The sequence below is a fragment of the Cotesia glomerata genome, linkage group LG4 (assembly GCF_020080835.1).
Source record: "Cotesia glomerata isolate CgM1 linkage group LG4, MPM_Cglom_v2.3, whole genome shotgun sequence".
Taxonomy (NCBI): domain Eukaryota; kingdom Metazoa; phylum Arthropoda; class Insecta; order Hymenoptera; family Braconidae; genus Cotesia; species Cotesia glomerata.
Genome location: NC_058161.1, coordinates 6575431 through 6598364, shown reverse-complemented (window position 1 = coordinate 6598364; position 22934 = coordinate 6575431). Strand labels below are relative to the sequence as shown.

At 26.3% G+C, this 22934-nt stretch overlaps 4 protein-coding genes across 8 annotated transcripts; all 4 read left to right on the top strand.

Annotated features, from left to right (window-relative positions):
• The first annotated feature begins 936 nt into the window (after positions 1–936).
• Positions 937–4956, top strand: LOC123263068 (uncharacterized protein DDB_G0289357). Of its 2 annotated transcripts, none has more exons than XM_044725605.1 (7): positions 937–1272; positions 2655–2855; positions 3199–3953; positions 4059–4190; positions 4307–4399; positions 4462–4799; positions 4873–4956. In XM_044725605.1, exons 1-7 carry the CDS (start codon positions 1249–1251, stop codon positions 4950–4952), a joined length of 1623 nt encoding a protein of 540 aa, XP_044581540.1. In that variant the 5' UTR covers positions 937–1248; the 3' UTR covers positions 4953–4956. The 2 variants fall into 2 exon arrangements, with proteins under 2 accessions (XP_044581540.1, XP_044581541.1); XM_044725606.1 differs by lacking the exon at positions 937–1272 and adding an exon at positions 1695–2019.
• A 2238-nt stretch (positions 4957–7194) lies between these two features.
• LOC123262989 lies at positions 7195–7794 on the top strand. Its single transcript, XM_044725497.1, has one exon. It carries the CDS (start codon positions 7195–7197, stop codon positions 7792–7794), a length of 600 nt encoding a protein of 199 aa, XP_044581432.1.
• A 1387-nt stretch (positions 7795–9181) lies between these two features.
• Positions 9182–10348, top strand: LOC123262656 (protein yippee-like 5). Its single transcript, XM_044724967.1, has 2 exons — positions 9182–9507; positions 9640–10348. The coding sequence occupies exons 1-2, from the start codon at positions 9347–9349 to the stop codon at positions 9827–9829; spliced, it is 351 nt and encodes a 116-aa protein (XP_044580902.1). The 5' UTR covers positions 9182–9346; the 3' UTR covers positions 9830–10348.
• Positions 10349–12163: 1815 nt separating this feature from the next.
• On the top strand, positions 12164–18294 carry LOC123262658 (protein Smaug). Of its 4 annotated transcripts, none has more exons than XM_044724974.1 (6): positions 12164–12428; positions 14181–14487; positions 14582–15643; positions 15732–15891; positions 15968–16211; positions 16273–18294. In XM_044724974.1, exons 2-6 carry the CDS (start codon positions 14274–14276, stop codon positions 16435–16437), a joined length of 1845 nt encoding a protein of 614 aa, XP_044580909.1. In that variant the 5' UTR covers positions 12164–12428; positions 14181–14273; the 3' UTR covers positions 16438–18294. The 4 variants fall into 4 exon arrangements, with proteins under 4 accessions (XP_044580909.1, XP_044580911.1, XP_044580910.1 ...); XM_044724976.1 differs by lacking the exon at positions 12164–12428 and adding an exon at positions 12681–13278; XM_044724975.1 differs by lacking the exon at positions 12164–12428 and adding an exon at positions 12681–13282.
• The last annotated feature ends 4640 nt before the right edge of the window (positions 18295–22934 follow it).

Here is a 22934-nt window from a genome sequence, read left to right as displayed (position 1 = left end):
AAAGACACTTGGCCCTCTAATATTCTATTTAATTTTACAACCCAGGATAAAGTGAAAAAGAAAAGAATAAAAAAACATTTATGGCATAATCTGGTTCCTGGCATTTTTATATAAAAAACGAGTCTTGTAATACGATATATATTAAAATAATAACTTACTCTTCGTTTTCAGCAGTCATGAATGTTCCTAGTTCGATAGCTACGTAAACTAAAAATAATATAATATTTCAATAAAAATGTATAAATATAAAATACGTAAAAGTAATGTCATTGAAAAGCTTTTGTTCGAGGAATTTTAAACTCATCATATTTATGGGTCGTACGATTTTTCCCGTGGGCGGTAGGTTTAGTACAACAGCTCGACCTTTCAATTCTGCTACAAATAACCAATTCATGTCACGTTTCCGATATTTATTTAAATATAATTTCATTTGCACACATATCAGCATATATTTACTATCTATCACTGTATTTGAAATATTGACTGTTAAATACATACTTACAAATATAATAGAAAGAAGAAATCCCATTTTCTTCCTCACCGGAAACAGTACGAGTGAAAGTTCGATGTTCATTTTAACCGACGACCAGTAGCTGACTATGACCAGGAATGAGAAACTGATGTAGGTGGCGGTAGTGCGCAGGCATTTATTGGCAGCATTGGTTTTTTCATACCGCGAAAATTTGAATACATTAAAAATTTCATAAATAACGACTGGGATTTCCAAAATTTATTACTATTTCAAAAGCTATCAGTCATCATTTCTGATGAAAGATAAATTTTGTATGACGTTGTTATCGTCCGTATAAAAAGTGAAGAGAATTAACTGATAATTTAATTTTTAAAAAATATTTTTATTACCATTATTGTTATTATAATTCAAGTGAAAACCGGCAATTTGACAAATAAATTTTTTTTTTATTATTAATTTATTTCTTGCTTCAAGTCGAATACACTAAAACCTTTGTCACTAGGACACTTGTCGCGTTGCGCGTTGAGACAAAAAAAGTTGTGTATTATATAGAAAAAAAATAGAATCATGTGTCAAAATTGTTTTGCTGCGGGGAAAGAGGAAAAATAAGTCAGTAATGTGAGTGACAGAGCGAGTATTAATGCATACATAATAAGAAAAAATAAAGAAGGAAAAACATAAAACTAAATGAGTAAGAGAGACCAAAACACAAGACTTGGAGAGAGCTTTATCTTTTATTATGCGCCGTTGAGTGAATTGTCAAGTGAAAATCAGAAATGGCTGCCAACGATCAAGTGACGGTGAGTAGGTTGATTATTTATCAATGTTTTTGTTTTCTCTTACGCTTAATTGTCACTGTTTTAAATATTTATTAGTGATAATAATTTAATCTAGTACATCTATTCAAGTATTTAGAACATTTATGTTTATTTACTGTTAATAATAATCTACTCCATTCCACAGATTTCAATTCAATAAAAAAAAATAATATTAATAATAATACGTACTATGAGATGCGGCAAATAAATATAATACGTGTGTGTATTCTGTAATAACATACAAAGAAATACATATAATACAACCTTGAGTTTTAAATGTCATGTTTAATTATTGACAAGCTATTGTAATTAATAATAAATAATACTAAATACTATTATGTTTATTAATACATTTTTATAAAATATATGGTGACGTTATTTTTTTTTTTAATTCAACTTTGAATGTTTATTTTTATTGAATTTGACAGTAGTATTTACGTTCGTCCAGCTGTCACATTCGTCATTTACAAGCGACGGTCATACGTTTTTTTTTGTGTCTTATTTTTTTAATATCTTATTATTAACATTAAGTAGTTTTATTTTATATTTTTCAATAATCATAAGCATAACATTTGTTCAATTCCTTGGTATTTATTATCTCAATGTTTGACATTACTAAACATTATCATTAATGTCTTAAGTCACGTTCATCAGTGATAAATCAGGAAAATTCGTTAAAAAAAAAATTATACAATCTGTAGAAAATTACTCGGCCATCAAATGGAGAAGGTATTTACAAAAGTTTTACAATCAAACATGTATTTAATCACAATCATGGCTGACTTTAATTTTTTCTATACTTATTAACTACTTGTACGATAAATTTATGTTTATTGATATTTATTAATTAATGTTAATTAAATAAATTTATTTTATAAGTATTTTATTATTATAATTAACAATTTTTTTAATCTAAACATATGCTAGAATATGTCAGATAAATTAAGCGAAACAAAAAAAAATTTTTTACGACTCAGTTATTTTAAGTAAATAATTGGTTTTTATAAATACACCAAATTCATGTTTTTTTTACTCTAAATATCAGAATTTGTTTACATTAAAAGGGTAAATTTTTTGATATTACTAGCTATTATTATAATATTTTATCTTGTTATTCGTTATTTAGTGTGAAAAATGATTTAATACGTTGACGATGTAAAAATTCATATCTATAAAATGGATAGATTGTGCAATTTTTTATTGAATGGAAAACGCAAAAAAATAAGTTATGATGTTATATAAAATGTTTGTTTTATTTTTTTCTTTTTATTATATTATCTTTATACTATTAACAGTATTTTCATCATTATTTATGTTTGTTTTTATTGTTGATCGTTAATTGTTGATATTTTTTAATTGTTCAGGAGCAAAGAGAACCGGAAGAACCAGCTCATCATGCGAGGCGGCCAATGAATGCTTTTCTCATATTTTGTAAACGACATCGGGGATCAGTGAGACTGCATTTTCCTCATCTTGAAAATCGAGCTGTGACTCGGGTTCTTGGTGAATGGTGGGCTACTTTACATCCAGATCAAAAACAATCGTATATTAATTTAGCTCAGGAGGTAACTATATTAATTTAATTTTATTAAATAATTATTATCATTATTTGGTGTAATTAGAAATAAGAAGCCTTCCGGGCTTTAGCTATAATATTTTTTCAATCGATAAAAAAAATATACATTGATTTTTTTTTTCTTCAAGTAATTAAAATTTTAATAATCTTATCTAGACATTGTAGAAAAAAAATATGTTTATATATTCGTTCACTAAGCATTACAAAACTTTGAAACTATTGCTTTGTAAAACTTTTAAAAGTAAGATTAAATTTCTCAAGTATTAATTAGCTTTTTTTTTTCTTCCTAAAATATTTAATGGTTAATTATAATTTTATTTTTTTTCTTCCAGTATAAAGATGCATTTCTAAATGCTAATCCAGATTTTAAATGGTATAAACTACCCGCTCCACCATTGAGAACTTTAACAACAAGACCAACAAACAAAAAGCCGGATGTTGGATCGAGTTATGAAGAAAATTCAACATCTACTAGTGACTCAAATTACGAGTCTTCCACTTACACAAGTAATGTTAATAACAATGCCATTCAACCAGGTAAATTAGCCGATGAATCTCAGATTGGTGGGCTGAGTTCATTATTTACACCTCAAAAAAATCAACCTCATCACAAGAAAGGGGCTGATGTTGATCGTATTCCTGACGATGATGAAGATGATGACTTTGTTGATGACGACGATGATGATGACGAATTACCAAATATAGAAAAGAAAAATATAAAAAATGGTACTGAGGAAATAGTTATACCTAAACCACCAAAAAAACGTTATACGGAATTACCAATAAACTTGGAACAAAAAAAAGACTGTAAAGCTGACTTGTTTGGTGGATCAAGGACAGATAATGCCGAGTCTAATAACAACAGCAGCAGCAATAATAACAACAATAAGCATCATCTTGACTTAGATGAAGAGGGAAAAAAACGCGACACGAATTCTTACATAGAAGTAAATAGTCCAGAAGATGGTAATTTTCGAAGTGAGCGTAGTTGCAAGGGATTACGTTATCAAAAATTTCTTGCTGAACAGGTGAGAAATATTGGATCAACGACACAACAAAATAAACGACGACGAACTGGCCTTAACAAGTAATTTTATTTATTTATTTATTCATCTATTTGAGAAATAATTTTTGTGGTAAATTTATTTTTTATTATTATTTTGTGGTGTTTATTTAATGTGTATATTTTTAGAGTTACTGGCGTTGAAAAGCATACAAAGGAAAGAAGAAATTCGATATCGTCCAATGTAAGCGAAAAGACTGATTCATTGAGCAGTGAAGGAGGGAATAGTTCACGTAGTGACTTGGAGCATCTTGTTGACAGGTAAATTTGAGGTCACTACTATTAACTTATCGATTAATTAATTAATTTACTAAATACCTAGCATAAAATATAATAACATTACTAATATAACATATATCTTATCGATATTAAATTAGTGCTGAAGGTAAAGTCGAAGCTTCGAAGCCTGAAAATACTGGAACAGACGAAGCAGAGTACGAGCTGTGGACACGTAAACGATTCAAAGCCGAGTAAGTTCATTTACTTTTATAATTTTTTATAATATATATTAATTATGTGTTTTAATTAATAGAGATTTTAATCTGGAAAAAAAAATAGAAGCATTACCATCATTAAGTTTAGAAGAATTCCAAGAAAAGAAAAAACAACAACGTACTAAAAAGAAAAAATTACCCCAAAAATTAAATATAAGTTCGATAACTAAACGTACTTCGGTTAATCAAAATAAAATCGGACAACTCGATTCTCAAGCTAATGATCGGAAAGAAACTAATGAAATTATTAATTTACACGATGAGACCACTAATGCTCATTTAGTTGGTAGCCAAAAGCGAAAAGCTCGTAAACAAAGTATAACGCGTAATACTTCAGCGACTTCTTCGAAAAATTCTACCGAGGAAAAAAATCAACGTAAGTACATAAAAATTGTATCCATATAAATTTTTAAGAGTGTAATTATTAATAATGAGAAAAAATTTTTTAGCATGGTGTGCATCGCCCGATCTCGAAGCACTGGCGTGTCTTGCAGAATTAGCTGCAAATAGAACGAAACTTACCAAGTAAAGAATAAATATTTACTTTAGTAATACTTACTATTCCTTCAATAACACTTATTATTAATTCTTTTGAATTACTTTTACGTATGAAGGGATTAAAATAAATTTATTGTTGATGTGCCACTTAAATTTAATACGGCATGAGAATAATTATTAAATTTATTATTTTTTTTTTGACATTTATCGTATTATTACAACTAAATAATTACTATTTTTAGTTTATTGTTAATCTCGTGTTTATTCTATCAACAAATGTTTTAGAGTTTTTAAATTATATAAGACAGTTATCCATTTTTATTTAATACACCTTATTTTGCAGTTAAGTGGTGTATTTTATTCAAAATATTTAATAATCATACATGTTAAAAATTTTATTGATATATAAATATATATATTTATAGTTATCATCTGATCATATTTTCAAATTATTCGTGATAGAAAAATATGAATGTGAGTGATAAAAGCCAAGTTAATATTAATGAAAAAAAAAAATATAATACTATAAAAAGGAACTGAATATATGGATTTATATTTTTAAAAAAATCTTTTTATATAATCATTAACGCTTCCAGGCGACTGGATGTCGCGGTGCTTCTTACTTTTTATTGTAAAAACTTTTATCATGAGATATTAATTAAATGTACTATACAGAAAATATAAAGTGCATAGTTAAAGTCTCCAAGTTTCAATTTTTTTTTTGAATTTGCAATTATTTGACTAATTATAAAATTTAAGTGGAAATTGAAAAACTTCGAGACTAACATTTAAGCATATTTCAACAGACGATTCGCATAAAGACATTTATTAATTGTCAATGGGGCATTTTTATCTACAAAATATTTAAAATGTTTAGGAATATAAATATACGTGGGAACAATTAGTGTTTGATTTAATTTCAACTGCAATCAATCTTCTCTATAATTGATATATTAAAAATAAAAATATATACATTAATTAACCATACGTTATGTATAATTGTTTTATGTAAATAGATTAGTTACAGTATTAAATTCTTATGCGATCGTCAATGTAAAAGGGAGAAAGAATTTATAATCAAAATGTATAAATGTATCGTTTCTGTATAAATCTATGTATACGCGCATACTTTATCGACATTCAACTTTTAAAATAATAAAAAATTTAGCAAATTACATTTTTTCGAATATAAAAAAAAACGATAACGTTTTATAAATTATACTATGCGTATGTGCGTATATGAAGATTTTTATATTTAAGCTTTATTGTATTCAAATATATATTTATATTATTTATACCAAACTAACATAAAAAATCTTTAAGACTAAACAATAAACGAAAAAAGATACAAAAAAAACAAAACAAGTAATGAGCTGATGTACGATTGAAGAAAGTAAGCGACTTCTCTGTGATTTTGGCTATAGAAAGGAGTTTTTAATATTTTATATTTTTCTATTGATTATTATCATTTTAACTTGATTAACATAAAACTTGTCTATGATGATAGATGATGATATTGCTGATAACAATTAAAGTAAAATACAACAAGATATATTTATGTGAAGGATGTTAATAGCAAGTTACATTATTGCTATAACCTTTAATAAAAACACATAATTATTTTTAATATTTCGAATGTGCCTTTAAAACCGACATGATTATCAAAAATTAAAAATAACAAACAAATGACCAAAACTATTTCATTCTTCAATTTATTTTTAATTTATCTTTCACGATAAATATTTAATGATAGTTTTTAATTATAAAAAATTATTATTTCCATTTTGTAGAACTAGATTTCTTCATTTAAAATAAGTTAATATGCCTAAACAATCTAATCAAACTTATAAAATAATAACAACAATTATTATTAATATTATTATTATTATGAAACAAACTTTCCAATGATTGTGAGATAAAATAGATGAAAGAATAATAAATTTATATAAGATTGTACTTGCACAAGTATAAATGTTTAATTAATAGCTTTAACGATGTAATTTACACAAGTTTATTAAAAAGAAACTATATAAATATATATTATCTAAAAATATATCTATCTATAAATGTATATATAAATAATCTATATATACACACATGTAACATGTTGTACACTGTTTATATGCGTAATAAAAAATAGCATATTTTAATGTAGTCAATATTTTATTTTTATTTTAATGATAATAATAATAGTGCCTCAATTTTAGTTAATAGATCAAAAATAGTTTTTAAAAATATTCGAAACTAGAAAAGGGGTAAGGTAGGGATGTGCAATGAGCGGTGCATTATATGGAATAAATATAGATGGACTCGAAGAGCAGATGGAAAAAAAGAAAATCGGGGGGACGGCGATAGGGAACAAGCGAATATATGCGATGAAATACGCAGATGATGTGGCACTAGTAGCAGAATCAGGAGGAGAACTAAGAAGTATGCTGAATGAACTGAGAAAATATACCAAAGAAAATAAGATGGAGGTAAATGCAGAGAAAACAAAGATAATAATATGCAGAAATGGAGGAAGAAAGAAAAAAGAAAAAAAATGGACATATGAAGGGGAGGAAATAGAGGAAGTAAAAGAGGTGAAATATTTAGGATACTGGTTTACGACAAAGAATAGTGCAGCAAAGCAAAGAAAGGAGATGGCGAGAAAGGCACAAAAAGCAACGAACGCGGTATGGGGTATAATAAAGAGAAGCAAAAGGAACAGTATAAGGGAGAGGATGTATCTGATGAACACGGTGGCGAAATCTGTAGCTATGTATGGAGTAGAAGTGTGGGGGTGGGAAAAATCGGAGGAGATTAGGAGAGTGCATAGAAGGTTGTGCAAGATGGCTTTAGGAGTGAGTAGGGACACACCAGGGTACATATAGAGGGAAGAAATGGGAGTAGAGGATATAGAAATAACACTAAAAGAGAGAGCAGTACGATATATAAAGGACGTGATCAAAATGAACAGGGAAAGATGGCCAAGGATAGTGATGAAAGAAGAAATGAGAGGTATACTAAACGGAAGAGCAAGAAAATGGAGTAAAGAAGTAAAAAAAATACTAACGAAAATGGGCTGTGAGGAAGTAGTCAGAATGATATATAAAGAGCAAGAAATAGAAGAAATAGAAACAAAGCTGGATGAAGGGATAATGAGAATTAAAGAAGAAGCACAAAAAGAAGACGAGGAGGCGATAGAGAAATCATCATATTGCAAATTATACAAGAAAATAAAAATAGACAAAGATAAAAACTACTATTGGAGAAAAGATGAAATAAGTGAAGAAGACAAGGAAACATAGGCGAGGGTACGATGTGGGAACATAGGAAGAGGGGAAAAGAAAGGATATAAGGATTGGAGATGTAGAGTATGTGAGGGGGAAGAAGAAACCCTGATACATATAATGAAATGTGAAGAAATATATGAAAAAGTAGGAGAAGAAGGAAAGAGTTTTTTAAATGAATGGAAAGAGTTAGAAAATGAAAAGGTAGAAGAAAGTCTAATAGAAGTACTAAAGGGAAGAATAGACGGGAAAGCATGCACGGTCTTCAAAAAAATTGAAGAGATCCTAAGGGAAAAAACAGGATTGCGGAGTTTGGGGCAGGAGGGTCACCAGAAGAACAACGACGTGCTAACGAGAGGAAAAAAGAAAAGAAAAGAAAAATAGAAAGATTAATTGGAAAGAGAAATAAGATATACAATTAATATACAGATACAAAATATGTAAAAACTTTGTATCAGACGAAAGTCGTGCAAATAAAACTATTTATTATTATTAGTTTTCAAAAATTTTATATTTTTCTTTTCATCAATTATTTAGAAGATTGAAAAATAATTTTTAAACTATGCATTATTTTTTGCATTACTGATATAATTACATATTCATTAGTAATTGGTTATTTATTTATTTGTTTGCTTGTAAAAAATCATAATTTATTCTCTGATTAGTTAAATATTATTTTTTCAATTGTAATACTATTAAAATTTTTATGAAAATTAAGTTAGCCACTATCTAAAAATTTTAAGAAATTTTTTTTATTGAAAAAATTATTACAAAAAAAATAAAAAAAAAATTTTATTTGCAAAAAACTTGAAAAACTGTAAGTGCAATTAAAAAAAAATATTTTTTTGTTTTAATTAGAAAATTAAAAAAAAATCAAAAAAATTAAAAACGTCGGCTAACTTTAGTATTATAAATTTTTTAAATTATTATTTGAATTTTACCGCTATAAATAATGACATTCCGCCATCTTTAAAGACAACGTCAAAGTCAGTCATAACAAAACATTCGGTTATTGCTACTCATATAGGCGACATTCATCTTCCATTATTATTATTCTGGCCTGTGTCATTTGATTTGAATAAAAAAATCGTCAAACAATTTTTAACGTGCCATTTATTTATTTCTAAAAAATTAAGTAATTAAAAAAAGAAACATGGGTGTTATTTTTTTGGAGCATATTGGAGGAGCTCGTTTATTTTCTTGTGCATCATGTGATACTAATTTAACAAACAGAGGTCAGCTGATCAGCACACGATTTACAGGAGCTACTGGACGTGCTTTTCTTTTCAACAAAGTTGTTAATTTAAATTACAGGTACGTTTATTTTTTTTCTTTTTAATTAAATACTTTGACCTATAAAATAATCCATCTATTTATAGAAGTTGTCAAAAACAAAAAGACGTGTAATAAGTAATTAATAAATTTTTTTTCTTTGTTTCCATAAAGTGAAGTTCAAGATCGTGTAATGCTAACAGGGAGACACATGGTCAGAGATGTAAGCTGTAAAAATTGTGATGCTAAACTCGGCTGGGTTTACGAGTTCGCTACTGATGACAATCAACGTTACAAAGAAGGACGTGTCATTTTAGAAAGAGCTCTTGTTACAGAAAGCGACGGAATGGGAGAAAATATTTAATAATTATAAATTTTTTTTATCAAATTAATATAGTTAGTTAAAGAAATGAAATTATTTGATAAATATTTATACTCGACTATTAATATATTTAGATATTAACCGATGGTGTTCCGTGTTAGTTCAATCATTATGAAAAACAATGAGGTATTAGGTTACAGATAATCAATACTGTAATGAATAAATATTGATTAATTGAAATATTTGCGACAGAATAATAATTTCAAATAACAGTCGTAGAAAAGAAAAAGTGCATACTTTTTATTAAAAATACTGTAATAAAGATATGGATATTGTAAATTTAGATTCATAAATAAGCAGAGTCCTTGAGGACACTGCGATTGTAAAGTAATTTCAAACCTCGAATTGACATCTTCATTATGTCTCATGAATTTCAGAATAAATATATGTAGGTGAAGGCCGCACAATTAATGTTTTTTCAATGTTATTTCTTATTTATTAAAAACAAATAATTTTTTATAATTAATATCTGTGAAATACAACGAAATTTATCACTTAAAATCGTTCATTAATCTATTTTTTTAAGCTGACAGTTTTACCTCTTTTTCATTCTAGTTTATTTTTAATAAAATTAAAGAAAAAATAATTTTTATTTTTATTGTTAATTGATTTAAAATACAACAGATTATCATTTAGTTTTTTGTTAAATAATTTATTTTTGTTTTGAACAAATTCATTTTTAATTTTTAAGTGCGACAATTATTTTGTTATTATAGAAAAAAATAAATAATTTACTCAGAAACATAATCGCATGTTAATTACTCAATTCGTAACTGAATTGTTTTATTAAATTATACTTTTACTAATAAGGCATTTCAATTAATACTCCAATTATCAATAATTAATTTAGTATGAAACTTTTAAAAATAAAAAATAAAAATGAAATGTTTATGAATAAGTTCATTTAGACAATGTAATTTTTCATGTTATCAATTTTTTTTACAAAATTCACAAAAAATATAACTATTAAATATATGGGCGAATTATTTCACGCTGTGGCGTTCATTTTACATTCAACATAGGATGTATACAGTAAACATAATATATTGGAGTTTTGGAACGTTCGTCGGTATCAAATGACACCTACAACAAGTACTTGTAAGAATAAAAAGGAATAGATACAATTTTATGCTTCCTAGTGGCTAAAGAATTTACATAAAACTGAAATGAATAGATATCTGACAACTTGTAGGAATTTTCTTATTACAAAAAAATTAAAAGAAAAATTTCAAAAGTTTGAAAAACTTTAAGTGCTATTTTAAAAACTATTTTTTTATGATACTGAAGCTAGCTGACAACTGTCAATTTTCAAAATTCTTATAAAAATAAATTACAATAAATGCTTATAATAAATGATAGAAAAATTAAAAATGCTTTTAAAAATTTCCTCTAATAATTTTTTTTAATTTTCATATGTGGAATTTTTTTATTAATTTTTTTTTCACAACAATTTAATTGCTATAAAATTCTAAAAAAATTATAATATATGTCAACTTCAGTGTCATATTTTTTTTATTCTAATTCAATTGATGAAAAAAATTAAATACTTTTCAAAAGTTTGCTGATTCCAATGTCATTACATTATGAAAATTAAGTTAGCCGACACTCAAAAATTTTTGATTTTTTTTTAATCAAAAATTAGAACTAAAAAACTATTATTAAAAAATTTCACGGATAATTTTAAAAATTCTCTACATGTGGAAATTCTTGTTTTAATTTTTTAAAAATTATTTTTCAATAAAATAAATTATCAAAATTTTCAATTGTCGGCTAATTTAATTTTCATCATTACATTTATCATTTTAATGTTAAAATCTGAATTTTTTCCATTCGGTAAATTTATAATTTATATTATTCTTGATAAATTGAATAAATAAAATTTATAAATGTAAATACTGATAACAGTTAATAAAAATTAAGTTAGCCGACATTTAAAAATAAAAAAAATTTTTTTTATTGAAAAAATGACTACAAAAAAAAGAAAAAAAAATTTCATTTGTAAAAAACTTTAAAATTTGTAAGTGCAATTTTAAAAAAATATTTTTTTATTCTAATTTAATTATTAAAAAAAAAAATCACAAAATTAAAAACGTCGGCTAACTTTAGTATCATTAACAGTTACAGCAAAACAAAATATGTATCACTGCAAGGATAATTAAAAAAAAATGGCGGGATCAGTTGAATAAATGTTATAAGTCGAGTAGAAGCTGCGCAACAATAACAAGATATATTATCTATTTCAATTGGTCAATCGGAGTCAGCATCAACCAATAAAATAACGCTACTAAGGTAGAGCAGAAACGGAGCAGGAAGCTATAGACAGTGTGGTCACGTAGGCCCACCAAACCGCATGGTGGAGGACGACATACATAACATACACACTATATATAACCATATAACTATACGAAACTTCACCATTCAAACCATATATATATATAATATATACTATATATAAATACACGTTTATATTTACTCGACAGGAGAAAAAAAGTTAACGCTAAAATGCTCTAACGGTGAATAAATGAGTGTTGTGTTGAACGTGTTAACTTCATTGCCGACCCAATACTGACATATTAATACGGTAATTAATGATTGTACATTATTTATTTAATTAATCTCAATAAAACAACATCGATTATGATAAGAATAATACTAAACATCTGAAAACGGTGCTCAAAGTGTTTGTATCTGCGGTTAATGGCCGAAATTATTCGACTTTTATTTTTATTATTTATTTACTAAGTATACACACTTAATTAATTAATTTATTATTTTTAGTTATATTTTATTTAATTTTTATTAATATATTTATATTTTCATTTGCATTTTACAGTAAAAAATACATTTCAAGACCTTAAAAGTAATATAACATAACGTCCATGTTATAAGTATGTATATATGCTTGTATATAGGCATGAATGCATATATATATAAGTCACGATAATCGAGACCCAAACATTGAAGATGGTGGCGAGACGCCCATCCCCTTTGATCCTCGTCCCCCTTGTCTAGGTTTAAAACCAGCCGACGCTTACGATGCGAGTGAAGACAAAGATACACTACGCCGTTGGATTTGTGTAAAAGCAAGACACCGATAACATACATGTATATATAAAAAGAAGGATTCCTTTTGGAAATTTGAGACTCGTTGTGTGCGTTTCGTTTTTATATTATTGTGGTGTGTTGGTGTCGTGGCTCTAATATACAGCAGACGGGTTGTTAGTCGTTGTTGAGTCGTCATCATATCATCGTATTATTAAAATTCAACTGACGCCTACTGCTACTACCGCAACATAAAACAATCGGATAATATAATAATAAAATCGTCAATTGTCATAATTATTGCAGTTATTATTAATTTTGAATTTTTTTAACACACTATTAAATACATTATTGGCTCAATGACATATTCTCGGCGGGGTGAAACGAGAGTGCGTAAGTTATTATTATTTTTCATTTTTTCGTCATCTTATTGAATATCATTTTCATTTTAGTTTATTTTAAAAGGTTATTGTTATTGTATGCCATACAGTTTTTGTTTAATACAATGCAACGCCGGAATGGATTATATGGTAGCCGAGTGAGTTGCTATAAATACACTCATCGTGGGGTAAACAAACTTGACCTCTTCGGAATTCTTATCGATGATATATTTGTTGAGGTTATGTGAATCTTTGAAATGCCTTGTATCAAAATAAAACAATATTATTATTATTATTACTATTGCAATAATAATAATAATAATAATAATAATAATGAAAATAATAAATATGTAAATGAATCGTGAAGTACTGAGGTGTAATGAGAATTAAAATTTATAATATTATCGTGGCTATATCATCGCTTCTGCTGCTACTGCTATATGTATATATATATATATATATATATATATATATATATATATATATATATATATATATATATATATATATATATATATATATTTGGTATAGTATGTGTTAATAGTATATATACCAGTATACGCAGTTGGTATAGAAGAAAGAGAGCCAAGTCAATATTATTTTCAACATAACAGATTGGTCGACAATGATGGTTGAGAAAGGTTCGTGCCAGCGAGGGGAATGACCTGTTGTGCGTTGGGTGGTGCTCCGTTTTTGCCTTAGTCTTTTATTATATTTTATTTTTCTCTAGTCTTTCGTTTTATCCTTCGTGTTTATACCATTTTATAAATACTCTTAATGTATATATACATACATATATTAATATTATTTTATAGAATAATTTTATTTTATTTACTATAATATCATTGGTGTAACAAAGTTAAATTTATCGATTGAATTAAATGAAAATATTTTTTTCTGTGTGTGATTAGGAAACGACGGGCATTTATAAAACCTAATCCAAGGACGTCAGGACGTCAGAAGTAACAAATATACCGTACTTGAGTACGGATAAACAGTTAAATATGAAGTGGGCACCAGGTGCATTATTTTGCGAGCAAGTTGGCGAACTTACTCGTGTATTTTCACAGTGGAATGAGTGTGAGCAAACAGTAGTACTGTATGCTCTTTTACGTCGAGTACCAGCAGTGCAAGCACGGTTTTTGGCACAAGCATTACAGCATTCTCTTATTGCACGATCTGAACTCGATACGCAAGAGCTTAATGCCAACAATCCAGGTTAATACTTAATTTTAATTCTATTTACACTTAACTTGTACCCTCTTGATTTTATAATAAATATTTTTATTTCATTTCATTTATCAACATACAGCTTTTATCAGCTCGCTGATGTCAGAGTGTACTGAAGTTGCGATAAATCAAATACTTGCTCATCTGCCACTGTTACGGCCTGGTAATGTTGAATGTAAGCAAAGTTATCTTTCGGCGATACCTGAATTAGTTAGCCATTGTGTAAGCACTGGACAATTTACTGAACAAACTCAACAGCTCTTGAGTTATACATTAATACATCCAGCAATCACAAGTCCAGATCGCAGATCATTAAGTCAATGGTTAAAACATTTAGAGGAAAGAATAACAGGTACTCCGCCAATTCATAGCTTAGAAGAGTACACCAATGCACCAAACAGATGGGACATTACGTGGAACAAAAATTCTAAACAACATCAACAGCCTGCTAAAGCTTTGAATTTGTTTACTGGCAACGGCGGTGGACAGTCAGGTAATACATTTAATGTACAATTTCCACCGCAAATTACCCGACAACGACGATCTAACAGCTTAACACCACCAGTTGCACCGCCTCATCATTTAGAAGTCGCTGAACGCGCTAATAATACTAATAACAGTACCAGACACAAACCACGAAGCTTCAGTGTTTCTGGTGATAATTCCAGCAGTCTTATTGGATTAGGGCCTCTAAGTCCCCAAAGTTCGTGCACCAGCAGTGGTAGTGAAGGACGCTTGGACGAAACCTCAAGTCGTCCCCTGAGTAGTGGCATGCGAGATGTACCGCGTTGGTTGAAAACACTCCGCTTACACAAATACAGCTATCTTTTCACGACAATGAGTTATGAAGAGATGTTACAACTGACAGAAGATCAATTGGCTGAGCAAGGTGTTACCAAAGGTGCACGTCATAAATTAGCATTGTCAATTAGCAAATTGCAACAGCGTTACTCGACTCTTGTTAATTTAGAAAAAGAATTATTGACGCCAATTGATACCCTTGACCCTTTTGGTGATGGACCAACTCTTTTGCTCATTTCTACTCTTGATGAACTTAATACTATTCTTATGACACCGTTAAAGCCCAGTCAGGAAGATGATCCACAGGATATTCCTGCACAATTTACTAAAGTTATTGGCAAATGTATGTTTATTACTTTGACATTAATTATTACTATGTAGTATATAATCATTTTTATTTATATTTTTTTTTATTCATTTTATTATTTCAGTATGTAGCAGATTGGTGTTGGACATGATCGATGAACACATTCTTGTCGGTTGCATTAATATTCTAGAAAAAGTTCTTCAGCATGATTGTTTCACTCCAAATCAGAAAGAGAAGGTACAGCAGTGGCGTAGTAGATTAGGAAATCCACGACCTACACCAAAGTAATTAAAATTTTTCATTGTGTGTATCATTTAAATTAAAAATATTTTATTAATAATAATTGTTTAATATCAACAGGTGGGTTTATGGAAATTACAGCAATAGACGATTTTATATAAATCCTCACACTAAAAAACCCAGTATCTACAGAGGTCCTGCTCATGATAATCATTTGCAGAATAATAAGTTTATGACTTCTCACAGAAATAGCATTTCAACACCGTACTTACAAAATAACCATAATCATGGAATTAATTCTAACATTTTACGAACAACTCATGTTGCTGAAAAAAGACCGAGCTTACAAGAAAATAGTTTAGAGGTAATTATTATATATTTTTTTTAATTTATTGCATATTAATTTTTGTATTTTATGTATACAGCAATTACAAAAAACTCTACAGCGTACATTCAGTGCACCGCGCGATCACTTTCACAGTCAAAATAACACACCATTAGAAACGACCGAGCCAGAAATAAATTCAAGACTTGAATCACTTTGTCTACGTATGACTGAGCAAGCTATCGGTGGTTTTGGTGAGGTTTAATTTATCTTTATCACCTACTTTTTTTGATAAGACCTCTCACTATTCTACTGCGTGTAGATGAAATTATATATAATATAATAATAGTTTTAATTGACACGGGCCAAGTGCCCTCGCTGAACGTACTTTTTGGATATCGTAGATAATTATCGATAATTTTAATGAATGAGAAAAGAAAAACGACGAAAAAAATATTCATACGTACTGACAAGCAGTAATCAATTAATTAATTTTTCTCTTATGAATTTGTAAATCATATTTTAACAGTCACTGCAATTGTATTATTTATATTTAAATGGAAAAAAAAACTTATAGAATTTGGCAAGCCAAATGCTACTAGGAAGATTGATTCTTTCCTCCGACTTTTACTTCTATATTAATAAATTAAAAAAAAAAAAATTAGATTATATACTGCGATAGAATTTGAAACAAATTCGTAGTAAAAAAGAAGAAAAAAGAAATAATGTAATACGCGACCGTTTACTTAGTTAACGAAAAAAATAATAATACTAATAATTAATGTAATAAAGTAAACGAATTGCGCGTTATTTGCAATATTTTGTGTTATCCATTTCAGGAAATGGAATTCTTCTGATTTTAGAACACCAATCAAGCATTATGTGCTTATTTGCATTGTAAATTTTTTTTCTTTTATTGACTGATATATAAATAGTAAATATTTCTTTTAACAGTTCTGTCAGATAGGACTAATAGCAATTGTTTTTTTTTCTTTTTTTTTTTTAAATATTAAATTATAATCGAATCAAATTATTTTATAATTATTCTTTAAATTGAATTGAAGTAAAAATTTTCATAATTTATTTATATTAAATAATAATTGTTCGTTGCATGATATAACTAAATAGCGACAATATTTATTTTTTATTTGTGTTATTTTACAAGCAACACTTAATAAAAGCATTGATTGTTTCTGAGTATGATAGTAGAATAGATTATGCATACAGTTATCTGATAATTAGTAATATTCAAAGAAAATAATTGATAAATTCAAATAAAACATTATTTTAACACCCCGGGGGCAGTATAGTAAGACTAAAGACCGTTTTATTTATGTAATTCCATATTTTTATTAGTATATTTTAATTATTATTCTCATTAGTACTATTAATTCAATTATTAACATTAAATTTATTCATTGATATTAAAAAAAAGAAAAATAATATGGTTTTGCCAATATATATTGAAGTGTAATCAGCAAAGGTATATTGAAAAGTAATATGAGTGCCAGCCGCAATAAATGTACTAATTATTTTAATTAACTAACTATCATTTTTAACTATAAAAGTAAAAAAAAAGTTAAAACAAATTATATAGTATAAAAAATAGATATATAGAGTATGATCACATAATATTGCTTGTAACATCGAAATCTGTGGCTTTAAATTACTATAAATTAATTAAAAGAACACTTAATGTACTAAGCGTTAGCACTTGAATTAGTTTTACGATATACCTTAACGATATTTTTTGTGCAACAAAAATAAATCTACTGAGTAATGTTAATTAAATAAATAAAGAAGCAAACTAAAAGTTGAATAAATAAAACTAAATAAAAAAAAAAAAAAAAAAAAAATGAAAGACTGACAATTTCGCGCGCCTCATTAGCTGTGAAAAATAATATGTAATTAATAATTATAAAAAATATAAAAAAAAAACTATGTAAGTAAACGCATTAACTAATCTCTGCTATTTTTATTATTATTGAATTCTTAATAATATTTTCAAGATTAATTTATAGTCACTTTTACATAAAAATAACTGCGTTTATGGGTAGTCAATAATAAAATTCCAATAATTTATATAGTCGAAATGAAGATCTGTGTTTAAACTGGATGCTGAGAAAAAATTACAGTAACCAGGCCCGACAGAATTCGAATCCAACTTTTGATATGTTACACGAGTCGGATTCGGATGTTTCGGGTTAAGTGCCTACCGCTCGATGATATTATAGCACATTAAAATGTCGTCAGACAAAAGTGCCTCGAGAGTGAGCTGTACAGTTCACATTGTTACAATTGTTAAACAATTGTAAATTTAACTAAGGTGGGCACCTATTATATTTTTAATTTTCATGCTCTTCGATTACCAATTATTAGTGTCTAATCGTGATATTTTATCTTCGTATGTAATTTTATTTAACAAAAAATGGGGGTGGCAGTTTTAAATTATAGAAAAATTTTTCAACTTATCGATTGAATTATTTTATGATAATTAGAGAAATATAAAATATGATCTCCTATTATTGTCTCGTGGATAATTAATTAATTTTTTAAAAAGTATATAATTAATTGTAGTTGTCATAACTAATATTCTAGTGTATAATGTAACTTCGACCATATTATGCTATTGTTGGCGCGTGAATGTAACAATTGGAAGACTGCGGAAGGGAAAAAAACCTGTCAAAATAATAATTGATTAGAGAAAGGTATTAATAATAAAAAAAAATGAAAAAGAAAAAAAAATAAATAAAAAAAAGGAGAAAATAAAAAAAAATAAAAAACATAATAATAAGGAGTACTATTAGTAATTTTTTTAGAGTAATAAATATAATTGATAATAATAATGCTGATAATATTAATAATACAATTAGTAGTGTAATATTAATTAACCATGATCAATAATACATGATCGATAACAAGTGATGACTTATTTAATTGAGTATATCCCAATAATTGTCATGTTTATTGATAATAATGAGCTGGCTCGATAGAGTTACACCAAGCAATCACTGATACCCAAGATTATAAACGCAAACAATGAAAGGAAAAAATTTTCATAAAGTAACAAAACTAAAAATAGTTAATAGTAAAATGCAGAGGACTCAATGTAATGAAAAGAAAAAACAAACGATAAAAAAAATATTTCTCATAAAAATGCATTTTTTTATTATTATGATCATGTAATAAAGTTAAATATAATTGAAAATTATATTTTAATATTTTATAGGAGCTACTATATTTTTTAAGGCTAAAAATAAAACATTGAATGCTTTTAGCTCCTTAATTATTGACCAGAGAATTCGAGTTTTTATAATGAAAACTTTGCGTCAATTTAAAGATAGAAAAATTTAACAGTGAATTAGTTTTATTTTAAATGAAGTGTTTTAGCGATAAAAGAAAGAATGTTTTATTTTCTGTGTACATTAATTTTTTTTTATTTGTATCCATGGTTTATTTTAACAGTACTTGTGAACTTGTCAATTTGATGATCAAAAGCTAGTCAACATATTTTTTTCATTTTAACTATTTTTTTTTTTTTTTTATTATTTAAATTACATACTGATTATTGATTAATTGTATGCGTTAAAATCAATAATGCAACAATAAATGATTATATTCTGTGCAGACGAAAAAATTATTTACATATATATGTGTCAGAAATTATTTCGTCGAAAAATATGAAATTAAACAGGATAGGCTTCACGTACTGAACGAACAAAACGAAGTAATTAATCAGTTAAATGAAAATAAAGTAATAAATAAAATGGATTGTAGTTGTAATGAGCCAATAAAAATAAAAAGACTGTTCCTGTGCTTAATGAAGGAGTCCAGGAATTTCTTTTCAGTGTAATTATATTTTATCAGTGAATAAATCACATTATCTAATCTATAAAGGCAGGACCTAATCTAACATAAAAAAATAAAGTGCAAGTCAAGTTTTTATTCGTCAATTTATTAACAACGTAATTACTTCAGAAAACATACGGTGTATCAAATTTATAAGAGTATGAATGTCATAGGTCAATGTTGAAAAATAAAAAGAAATTTTATTTGATTTAAATATCATACTTAATAATGAAATCATGCATTGTAATAATCTGTTATTAATTTTTTTGTTCATCACTACCACCGTAATCTTATTGCTATTAAATCATTGTCATTAATTAATTGATCAATAATTTTATTATATTATATTTAATTGATAATGATTAATAATATATTATATATAATAATCATAATAATTAATATTAATCACACATCACGAAAACCACCACAAACGTATTCGACATCCCGGTGCGACTTAGAGCTTGCTCTTAGCTCGTAATTTAATAATCCTATTACATTTAAAAAACATTATTCTTAAATTAATATTACATTAGAGGAGTCTGTATTTATTTTATATGAATATGTATAATATTATTTAAAAATGAAATAAAACAATGTATCACGATTTCTCGTGTTTAAGACTGGCGAATAGGGTTGTGTGTACTTAGGTAAAAGGCTGAGAAATGAATTTAAAAACAAAAAGTTCTAAGAAGTTGATGTAAAAAAAATTGAAAAAAATATTATTAAATAATTTAAAGTCAGATTTTGTGGCAATGTTGCTTTAGATACATTTTTTCTGAGGCATCGGTTGATTGTTAAACTAAGTATAAAAAAAAAATACAGTCTTACTAGAATTTTTTTCTAATATGTGTATGTTTATTTTTAAATCATGAAATGAGACACCAAGAAATTTTAAATAATAATAAATTAGCTTAGCCAAACACTCGTGCATCATTTTTAAAGTGCTTGTGTGTGTGTGTATGAGTGTGGATAATTTGTTTGTTTACTCATCGTAAAATTAAAAAAAAAAATATTTTATTATAATTAATTATTACGAGAGTTTGGCTGAAAGGTGTCTTTGAAACCCAGATAGCAAGTTTGTTGTATTGATTTTTATTTTAGAAAATAAATAATCCTAGATGGACAATGGATCTCTTTTTAACAAACATAGATTTAATTTTATATCGTATGCCCGAAATTATATTCTGCAAAACTTTTTATTCGAAAAGCGGGCTCCTCTGATAAAAAATTTGCTAACTGGGATTTATTATGTTAATAATGTAAGCCAGATAACTTGTAAAAACGCAATTTTTGTACTGTTATGAGGTTTAATAATAATATTAATAATTATAATTATAACAATACTATTAACAATAATAATAAAAATAATAATTAATAGACGAAAGTACACTAGTGTGTAGTGTGAAAATAAAAACCACTTTTCAATAAATAAATTTTTCATACGCAATTAAAAATACAATCACTTGTTTATTTATTTATGTCAATAATTGTTCTCAAACCATAAATTTCTGTTTTCAAAAATAAAAATTCTTTTCTATTTTAATCTAACACTTTTAATTATATCTGTATCAAAATATAAGGTAAATAATCAACACAATTATATAAATATTTTCCTAAACAATTTTTATTTTATTTCAATTTTATAATAATCCATTTATATTTTTTTTAAATTTATTATTTTTCAAAAGATTTATACTGTGCATAATTTTAACGGTGACTGACCTATGTTAATTATTAATACAGAATATAATAAATATAGAGTATACAAATTATGCCATTTGATTTATTCAATTCAGTTTACTGTTATTAGTTCAAATAAACTATGAGTTCATTCAATTAAATACATTATTATTGAGACAATATAATAAATTGAAATGTTTACAGTATAATTATTAAATAAATTAACTTTTTTTTGACAATATAATAAACGTCGATGCTGTATTAAATACTCAGGCGATTTCGATTTAAAATAAAATAAAATTGTTTTGCAAATACTTAATTAAAATATTAAAAATATTATCATTATTATATAATATTATAACTATAATAATGACATTTATTTTAAAAATGACATGTGATTGCTGTTTAAACAGCTAATATTACTAATTAATAAATAATCTAACATTTAATTGCATATTCTAGTTATTTTTCTTTTTGTCTTGAATAAAAGAAAAATATTCAAAATAATCATAGTTTATCGTGTTAGTAACGCTCATTTAATGAGTAAATATATATATACAATCAATATATTTACAGATTAATTATCACGAAACCCATACCAGTTGATTAATAAAAATTAATCGAATTTTCTTTGGTCTTTCGTAAGTCATTATGTATCAGTTTGAGTACTTAACGATTTACATTTTACGTGATTACAACATTATTAATAATAATAATAAATGATAATAATAATAATTATCTACATTGAATAAAGAATCTAATGACTAAAATTTAATTAATACATGCTGCTGTTTTTTTATCTATATAAACTAGACATATGGCAAATAAAAAAAATTAAATATTCTCATTTTATTACATTTTTCTTCGGTATTAATATAGTTATATATATAAATATTTTTTTTTTCTAATAATACTTTTAATTTGTCTTATGCAATGACTCTATAGATTTATTTAATTTTTAAATCATTTTATGTTCATTTAACGAGCAATATTTATTATATATCTTATTTTTAGATTGATTTGAAAGCCAACATCAAATTTAGTTATTCTCCTTTAATTACTTTTTTTCAGATTTTTAATCATTTTCTTTTTTTTTTTTTTTTTTTTTCAAAAATATTTATTAAAGTCATTTTTCATTTTTTCATCTAATTTGTCAAGAAAATGAAGATAATTTAACAGATTTGATATATAGATATTTTTCGATCATTGATTAAAAATTAAATGATAAAAATC

Bases quoted from the DNA above. Each gene is read 5' to 3' on its own strand.
- LOC123263068 (XM_044725605.1), top strand. From the start codon at position 1,249: ATGGCTGCCAACGATCAAGTGACG. The intron at 3,954-4,058 runs GTAATTTTATTT...GTATATTTTTAG, and splicing joins CGACGAACTGGCCTTAACAA to AGTTACTGGCGTTGAAAAGC. The intron at 4,191-4,306 runs GTAAATTTGAGG...ATATTAAATTAG, and splicing joins TTGGAGCATCTTGTTGACAG to TGCTGAAGGTAAAGTCGAAG.
- LOC123262989 (XM_044725497.1), top strand. From the start codon at position 7,195: ATGAGCGGTGCATTATATGGAATAAATATAGATGGACTCGAAGAGCAG.
- LOC123262656 (XM_044724967.1), top strand. From the start codon at position 9,347: ATGGGTGTTATTTTTTTGGAGCATATTGGAGGAGCTCGTTTATTTTCT. The intron at 9,508-9,639 runs GTACGTTTATTT...GTTTCCATAAAG, and splicing joins GTTGTTAATTTAAATTACAG to TGAAGTTCAAGATCGTGTAA.
- LOC123262658 (XM_044724974.1), top strand. From the start codon at position 14,274: ATGAAGTGGGCACCAGGTGCATTATTTTGCGAGCAAGTTGGCGAACTT. The intron at 14,488-14,581 runs GTTAATACTTAA...ATCAACATACAG, and splicing joins GCTTAATGCCAACAATCCAG to CTTTTATCAGCTCGCTGATG. The intron at 16,212-16,272 runs GTAATTATTATA...TTATGTATACAG, and splicing joins TACAAGAAAATAGTTTAGAG to CAATTACAAAAAACTCTACA.